The 9,733-nt window shown below is 37.4% G+C and overlaps 1 protein-coding gene across 1 annotated transcript in view; it reads right to left on the bottom strand.

Moving 5' to 3' along the window:
- Positions 1-9,733, bottom strand: part of LRP1B (LDL receptor related protein 1B) — a 500,403-nt gene that overhangs the window by 417,380 nt on the left and 73,290 nt on the right. Inside the window, 2 exon segments of the mRNA XM_072419083.1 lie at positions 2,236-2,425; positions 4,457-4,676. Coding sequence (XP_072275184.1) covers positions 2,236-2,425; positions 4,457-4,676 — 410 coding nt within the window.

A 9,733-nucleotide genomic window follows, 5' to 3' on the forward strand; every position in this document is an offset into this window, starting at 1 on the left:
AGAGCATTATTCGCCCTAGAGTCCAATAGACTATTTGCTTTTGCGGCATTTGACTCTCCGCATCGGAATGGAAGCAAGCTTGTTTTCTGCAGAATTAAAAACAATTGATCGCTTAACTACAGCTTTGAAACATTTTGTGTGTCATTATTTTCTGTGTAGAGCTTAGCCTCTGGGGGAGCAGCAACGAAAGCGCTGTGATTGCAACTGCATCATAAAGTCGCTATGACTCTTACTTGGCCGAAAAAAATATATATTTTTAACACAAAAGTCTTAGGGTGTTTTTTTGTTACTTGGATTCTAATCATATTCTTAATTGGGAATGTTCCAATGCATGTAAAATTTATTAGCTTTGGAATTAGATAGAATTTATCCATAATCAATGTGCTTTTATTGCAGAATGTTATCCCTGAGGCTTTGGGACTTATCTAAACCCACCACAATATATCCACTCTTGTGCTGAGGATTGTTTAACTTTAATCACCCATTAAACAGGACTTAGGTCTCTACCTATATATGATTACAAGTGGGTTTGAGCTGATTAAAAGAGATCAGCCTTCAGAAACACAATATTCAAGTTGGTATGATTTTATGATAGAATAAATCACATTATGTGTAAAATTAAGTTTTGGATAGTGAAAATAATTAGCATTTTTATAAAAAGAATTTACAGAAATGCCTTGCAATGAGTTGTAGATCTGGGCTAATTTATTGACCTGTAAGCCCGCAGTATATAAAAAAGGTGACATCTGATACATTAAATACATTCTGTAAGATAAAAATGATCTTTACCCAAATGGATTGAGATACGGATGTCTGTGATTTTTTTAAGGCTGCAAGAAGTGACAAGAACAAAATAGATCAATAGGTACTGTACTTGCCAAAAGCTCTCTTACAATTAAAGAATGCATGCAGCTACCAAATCTAAGAAATAGTTAGCTACAATTGCATGTTTGGTTTTGGGTTTAGATTTAGACATAACAAATCATTTGGGAGATTGTATGGTTGCCCCACTGATATGTGTACATGTTTATATACAGTTCCTCCAGATTGCCACTGGGGCAAGTAAATGTTGATATGCACATATCAACTTTAGTTTCTTACTCATACTTTACCCTGCCTATTTATTGTTATTGGTCCATCAATATAACGGCTCTGTGACAAGTAGTGAGATCTGGGAAGGACTGGCACTAAGTTCAAGTTTAAGCACTGCATTTGCATCTTTTTGCATAGCAGAATGACTTTCGTGTTCACTTGGTGCTCTATAAGGTATTACATTTCGGGTGTAATTTCTGCTGCAGGTGTGTACTTTGTGACTTGCTACTAAGTTGCAATAGACAATCTGAGTGATATCAAAGGAAAAGGAGTCTTAGTAAATGTGTTCTTCAGCCCTCAGAAGATTGGAGAGATTTCTGCCTAAGCAAAGCCAACTACTGAAACTCAATAACTGTTGTATATTAATACAAGGTGTAGACATCTACTAGGAATATCTACTTTTACATTTTGCGTCTACCTTCACTTTAATATCTATCAGAAATAGGGGTGGTGTACTTTAATGCCAAACACACTAAGGCTATGTTTTACAGTAGCAATGAAGTTGGCATTGAGCAATACTGCTCAATGCCACCAGCTGCCAAATGTGCAGATGTTGCTTCTTGTAGAACCAGCCTTGTGGCTGGCAAGGCACCAACAGCTGAGTACTGCAAGGCATCACAATCTTGAGCCAGGTCTGAACCTGTCCTGATAATAGTTATAAAAAAATAGTTTGCTTTAAGATGTCATTTCCCTTTAAGAAGTTTTTGAAAATCAAAAAGGTAAATGTCTCTTTGAAAGCAGTTGTTCATTGTTATATTGTCATCAGAAGCTAATGAGGGAATAATTTTTGCCTTCCTGACTTCATGTGGATTTGTGACAAAAAAATTGTTCACAGCAAGTTCAATTTGGAAATAATTTCTTTTTTAAATCTTTATAAAAATATGCATTATTCTTAAATTCAGGAAATGTGAAAATGTTTTAAATTGAGGCTGTTTTTCTGAAGAAATTACGGGAAGACAATTTAAACCAGTGGATAATAAAGGTCCACAATTACCTTATAATTGGATTGCTATTTCAAGTTTCTTTTCCTGCTTTCATGAACAACTTCACAACAACAAGGTATACAATCAAATAGCGGCCTGGATCAATTTTATTATGAGTGCTCTGTTCAGTACACTGCGGGCAGGTGAGGATATGTTTTACCTTGCTGTTTTCTGGGGTCATAAATCTGAAGACCGAACAGCGGTGGCCTCTCTTGCCGCAGAAGAGAAATATTATTGGTTCTTAGATTGAGCTGAAATATGTAGCCGTTCATGTAATCAGTCCAAAAGATATACTGGCCGTGGTGGGAGAGGCCAAACGGATGGTTTAACTCTTTCCCACTACCGACTACCTGAAAAAAAAAAAGACATCAAGTGATAGATAATAAAATTTGTATTTCATAACAGTTTACAAACTTTGTTTGTAGGCTAACATATAAATTACTCACAGAAAAAAGCAATTTCTTCTGTGTTTGGCTGGATCTGCCAGTTATCTTACGTTGATGAGCCAGGGGCACATCCATCAGCTGAGAGCTCTCATGGCAACTAGTAGGCCCTGAGAAACCATTTCTAATTGTTACTGTTAAGCCAAAATATATGGAGGCTTTCTCCCTTGTGTGTGGGCCTACCACTGTTTGTCCTGCAGGATTTGCTTGTCGCCTCCTAAGTCACTTGCAAAAATGTTGACTCTGCGTTTAGACACTTGTCTGTCATTGCCTTTTCAAGGGGATGGGTAAGCTTAACATTTAATTTATGGAGATAGGGTGGATATTAGATATATTTTGTGTTTGCTGTTTTTGCACAATGCATTACTTTAAAGCCGCATTACTTTAAACTCCCCAAAAAATAAAAAGGAGATTCTAGAAACACAAAAATGTATCCCCCCCCCCCCCCAAAAAAAAATGTCTAAACTATCACTTTGCTTATATTGTAGTCTTTTTATTAAGTTGTTATCTTGAATTGCAATAAAAGTAGGAACATAACTCAAAAAGCAACAGCCTTGGTTACTACAGGATAACAAAGTTAATAAAAGTTGCTGTGACCAATCATCTTAGTGATTGTTAGCACTGCAGGTCGTGCCGGCGCCGCTGCTCCTAATTGCAGGCACGGGCGCCGGGTCCTATCTTTCAGGTAGAGTAACCCCACTACCTGTGTTCTATGCCAGAGTTTCCTTGCTGGAGACTTGCTCTGGTGTTTGAGCTGGCATGGGTGTGTCTCTCTTAATCTATGAGGTAACACATACATGCCCTCTGTTTTCTACAGCCTATGGCTGGATCTCTGCAGGTATTTAAAGGCACCTCCTACTACAGGAAGATGCCTGAGCAATCTCATGGTTTTACTCTGTGTAACTCCTAGTGCAAAGGTGTTTACTCTGCTTTGCTGTGTACCGGACCTTGCTTACGTTTTTGGACCTGTTTGCTGCCTGACCCTGACCTCGGATTACGTTTTTGGACTACGTTTTTGGACCTTTGCCTGATTGCCGCCTGAGCCTGACCTTGGGTCCTTGTTTCTGGACTTCTTGGCCACGCAAGCCCCTCGGTGCTTGCATCGGGTTTCCTGACTCCTGTGGTCAGCTGCCACTGGCCTGGGGATTGGTCTGGAGTGGCACCTGGCAACTACCCCGCAGCCCAAGCCTATCCTATCATCCTATCATCAGAGGCTCTAGTGAAGACCTGGTAGCGGCTTAGTTACGCCCCTTTGGCGCATACCCAGTCAGTGGCACAGTGGGTCCACACCCGCTTGCATAACAGTCATATAGTTGACATCTGTACTACCTAACAAATATGGCACGTGAGAACAACCTGTCAAGGTATTGCTTTTAACTCCAGGAGACAAAAGCACCAAAGGAGGAGCTTTACGCTGAACTGCCATCACTCATGACCTTTAAAACATAGCTTTCTGCAGTGATATCTGCAGGTCTGACACTCTTGCAGAGTTGAATGGAACCAAAGGTTAGCATAAATGCACAGATCTCCCTAATATCCCACTATAAATATTGAGCAATTACTAGACTACATAGAAGCTTGCCAGGAAGAACACTGAAGACATGGGTTTTACTCAAGATGGTCTACTAAATAAAATGGTTATTCTGTCCAAATATATATCTTGCAGAGACTCTAATGGTCGGAGATGTGTGCTTGAGTTACAATGCACATCTGCTGTGGCCATAATGAGAGAGAACTGTACTGCTTATTATTTTAACTACTTTATAGTACATTGCATTTGAGTTAGAACATGAAAAACTCCAAGGTGAACATAGTTGGCAATTGCGTCAGGGAGATCTTGCAGTTAAAGAATTAAATACTGTGTCCCACCACCTATTCCATTAATACATTTTTAAAAGTAAATCTAAGCATACATTTATAGATTTCTCTTTAATTTACCTTTCTGTTGGTCCCATTTAAGAAGATCTGCTCAATGTGGTCATAATAGGCATCACACCAGTACATCAAATGGTTCTCATAGTCCAATGATAATCCATTTGGCCACAACATCTTGGAGGTTATGAAAACCTGACGATTAAACCCATTCATCCAGGACTTTTCTATACGTCCAGCACCATCATTAACCACATCTTCCTCCCAGTCGGTCCAGTACATCCAGCTAAAAAAAAGTAAAAAAAAAGAAAAAAAAAGAGTGTTTAAGATTCTCATTAAAAACTTCTGTAGTCTAGATATTTTCTAAGGGCAACAAAGATATTGCCTTTTATTGAATACATTTGAAAACAAATAAAACCTGCAGTGTTCATTAAAAGAGTAAACCTTTGAGGCAACAAGCCTGTAATGAATGTTAGCACACATTTATTTTAAATTGCCCAATTTCTATAATTCTATTTAATGGTATTCAACATCAAACTGGAGTTTAAGCAATCCTCCCTGTATTGTCTTACAAAGCAAGGCAATCACAATCCTGCTGCAAGTCAGACCTTGCATGTAGAATCAGTAAAAAGATATTTCAGGTAATTATACTAGCTTGAACTATGTTTATAAATGTTGAAGGAATAGATAAGATATTCATGTATCCTGTCTACCACTGTTACAAAGAATAGGTGATTTACTGTTGACTTGATGATAGGTCTGCTCCATAAACCAAACAGGCAGACCAAAAAGAGAGAGATTTACAGCTGGATAAATAAACATGACTACTAGGTTCTTCAATACTGTCCCTATCATTTTCCTCCTAAATTATGACTCAAATTTCATGACATAGGTTTACTATTGGCCTCAGCAGACCTTTAACAACCAATACCCACAACGAGGTAATAATGTACCAAACATGAACAGATAAATATCACTAGGAGATGGACTTCAGTTGCATCTTACCTAATCATTACCCCCAACTAAAGGATGGTCCCTGGTAGAACCAATGACAACCCACAAAAACATAGCACAGTACCACCTAATGGGCTTTAGCATGTAAACACAAACCTGAAAGGCTGCTGTGATGAGAAAAAGAATCCTTTAATGTTGATAATTTAATATTGACAAACAGTTGGGACAAGTTTGCTCCTCAGCTGATGTTTTCAGAATGCATTTTCAGCAGGGAACTATCAAAAACAGTAAGACTATTCTTATACAATCACTATGTTAAGCTATTCCCAGCATTATTCATTCCCTAACTCTTGTAGCCCCTCCATCCATTTTCTCTTCCAAGAAAAAAAAAAAAAAAGACTGGACAACTACAGGTTGATTTTCTCGAGGCATTAGGCATTTCATTCAATCATTTCATAATTGATCACCAAATGACCATATTTTAAACTAATCGGCCAGAAGTGGTCAATATCAGATGTAGAATAGAAGGAACCTTTTTAAATTTTGAAATATGTGCACACTCACTCTTTTTATTAACTTGATACAGGGATCAATTTCTATCAAACTAAAGAATTGACTGGGTATCAATTGCCATATGTAGCAATAAGACTAACTGATTTTCATTTGATGAAATATTTATTGAACTAGAAGATAATAAAAATTAAGAATGATTAATTTATGGCTACCTGAAGGCAGTTGACACTTTAAGGAGGTTTCTCTCACTAACGTTTTGACCTAATTTTCAGATGTCAAAGATTAAACCGTTTCATCACCAAAAAATCTAAGATAATCAATTCACAAACTAATATACTGTATGGATTATTGGCAGAAAGGTAATAGATAGTTTTACGGCAAGCTACAGGCAGGTTCCCAAAGCTTGGCTATGTGATTGATGAACAGTGTTCTAATGCAATGCAAATAACGTATGAGAATAAACTGAATGAGTGAAAAAAGCATTACAATTCTACTCTTTGTTTCCTTTTATTCTCATTTAATGTTTCGGCTACAAAAAAAGGAGAAATGTATTACAGACAAACCAGTCACAGAATGGAAGCTATTTGAATGGCCGTGCCTGCGAGAGAAGCAATAAATCAGAATGAGTCTACGTTACATTAAGGAGCATGGCAATCACTCTCATTTGTACATCACTTGTCTAATAGACATACAGACAACCTTTTAGGCCTGGGTCAATATTCTTTCCTGCGTGTTGAGAAACACAGTAAATCAATGAAAGCCCTAAAACATTTATAGGACTTGTTAAAGGATAATTATGTTTTCCTTCCTCGGTTGGTTTGTTATAATCGCTTAGCTGTGTTCATTGTTTGCGGGGGTGCTTAGAGTCAGCATGGGCCCTTGGGAACACATACTTTGCTGACCCCCGCTGTATCCATAGTCTTTTAAAAATATTGATTCAAAAGAGAAATAAAATGTGAGTGCAACTATAATAAAGAGATGCTATGTCTTGACTGGTGCTGTCTTGTCTTTTGATGCAGAGGATACTCAAACAAGAACCAGTTGCATGTTGCCTATACCAGTGTAAAAAGTCTTTATGATCCGTGTGCCCTGAGCCCTGTGCAGACTATCTATCTATCTATCTATCTATCTATCTATCTATCTATCTATCTACCTTTCAATCGAATGGTCACTTGATAATATGCACTGGAACCTGCATTTGCTTTTGTTCCTGGTCATTGTGTTTTTCTTTTTGGTCAGTTAAATAAATGAGCTAATTACAATCAAGGTGTATTGAATCAAAATGTGTTCATACCTTGCTTTCCTTGATATGTGTCCATATCAATTGCTTTCTTTTTAAAGTGGTTGCAGCCTAAACAGAAAAACTTTTTCCTCTTCTAATATGTTATAGAGAGGAACCCAGTTCTTAGGGAAAGCAATGGTCTCATTGGCAAGGTCTGGTCAAGCCCCCTACTGATTACAACCTATAGCTCTGCAAAAGGCAAAGCTTATGTTCCCTCCTGATTTAAAAGTTAGTAGAAGGAGTTACAGTAATATGTTACATTCAAGATTGCAGTGTAATCCCAATGGACATAAAATGCATTAAAATGCATTGCATTAATGTGTCCTTTGCAGCAACAAGACATATTGCAAAATATGTTTAGGCTCTATCATACCTTTTGGTATCAGCTACATAAATACCTCAACCAATTAGCATGATATAATAATAATAACAAAATTCAGATGATTTCTCACTGTCTGTTCTCAAGGACTTATCCTTTTTGTTAACAAGAGTATTTTTAAGTGTATCTTATGATTTCTCATATTTTCTTGTTTTTTAACTAGGTGGACTCTAAGAACCTGATAGAAACTTTACAAACAGTAGCAAACTAAGATCAAATAAGGTATTAAGACCTCGGATAACATGATGTTCTCTACCTCTACCGATGGGCCCCAGGCTCCATCTCCTTCACACAGAGCAGCACATAGAAATCTCATCATTGCCTTGACAAGTTAGTGTTTTGATACATGTATCTTGTTTTGTTTACGGCATCAGATGACATGAGGGTGACAAGATATGAGAGGCAGAGAAATAAAAGACATTCATAGAAGGGAGAACAGAGCAAAAATCCAAAAGGCCAGTTTCCCACTGACCATGTGATCACCAGCCAAGTACTTTACAAAGTACTTTTGTACAAACTACTGATTGCTGTAGCTGCTGCATAAACGTCTATCTAGAATATCAATGAACTTAATGATGGGTTCCCTGGGGATCTTCAATACAATCCATAAGCAGCAGTGTCACCAATAATTGTAGAGTAGTAAAAAGGAGACAACAGGCCTACCAACAATGGAAATCCTCATAATTAACCACTCATCTTAAAGACCTTCCTCACTGATTGCAATGATTGGGAATTAGACAACAATACTGATCACCTATGTGGATATAAGTAATGCATTTGTAATCAATTCCCCTTTTGAATATTATTAGCCATTATTTATATAGCACCAGTATTTTAAAGCTTTTCATAAACTCATCAATGAAGAAACAAGTAAGCCTTTGACCCTGTTGCTTTTCAACTTTTTTAATTACTGACCCAAAACAATTTTAACTTGAGACACCTTATCTTTATGCTTGTTTCAGCTCAATGACATTGGGCATTAAAGGCAATGAGATGCTATACCAGCCAGGGAACAGAAATGGGGTTAGGAGCCAAGTATATTTTGACAAATGTATGTGAGGTCTAATCAACAATATTTCAAAGATAGGGGAGGTTAATATCGGGAAAAGGGTTCTGGTTTCTCGCAAGTATGGGTTTGCAGTAAATTGGCATGATTAGCCAAATTTAAAAACTGCTAACTTTTGACCTCACATTTCTCAGGTTCTTCACTAGAAAAAAATACAAAATCTACAACACAGCGGACCTGATTTAATAAAGTTCTCCAAGACACCAAAGATGATAGTCTATCTTCTCTAGTCTTGGGGAACCTTAACAAATCAGTTCCAATGTATTGCCTTTTCCTATGGTCAGCTGAGTCACAAGGGGATATTTTGCAGTGATGGATAACTCAGGATGTTTTTTAAAAGAGAACAGCAGACAGAAGACAACTTTGTGGAAGGGTAGATATTTTTATTGGCCTTGGTACATACCCCCATGGCGGTGCCCAGTTTTCTGTTCTGATTTTTTTCTGAATACCAATATTCAACTCCCATGGGGTCAGTGCAAAGGTTCAAGCACGTGGGAACTTTAGTTCGTGGAGATGGAGCAGATTGGACTGCCTGGAAATTCACCTAAAGACTATCTGTACTTACTATATCCATATTGTTTGTGGGCGAAAAAATCACATTTTTTTCTATTCTAAAAGTAGCAAATGTTTTGTACGACTGATTTATTTTCCTGATGAACAGCAGTTCACCCAAAACAGGTATTTGCATAATGAAGACAACTGGCCCAGCATCTTGATGGATAAACAGATTAGCCTTCATATTAGGCAAAATCTGCCTGTGGATCCGAGTCACCTTTTCTAAATGGTGATTGATCTGCACCTCCCTGTTCACAAGAAATTTGACACATTCATTTTGAGACGATCTGTCAACTTTAATCTAAAGTATCAGAAATACTCCCTGCCCCAAAAACCATCTTTTAAATTAGCTATGCGAGAAAGCTGTCAGGTAAGTAATTGCCACAAATTTTGCTTGTGACACTAATGACAACATGTAAATATTATTTACTGAATTTTTCCTGTAAGATGCACAAATCAATCATCCTCATAGTATCTTTCAATGGGTATCACAGAATCATGGTGTGGTTAGAATGAAGTAAACCTAAGTGTTGCACCTCAAGATTGTTTATGAATATGTAAATAGATATGTATACGTATATAGAGGTATAAATA

The sequence above is a fragment of the Pyxicephalus adspersus genome, chromosome 7 (assembly GCF_032062135.1).
Source record: "Pyxicephalus adspersus chromosome 7, UCB_Pads_2.0, whole genome shotgun sequence".
Lineage (NCBI taxonomy): Eukaryota > Metazoa > Chordata > Amphibia > Anura > Pyxicephalidae > Pyxicephalus > Pyxicephalus adspersus.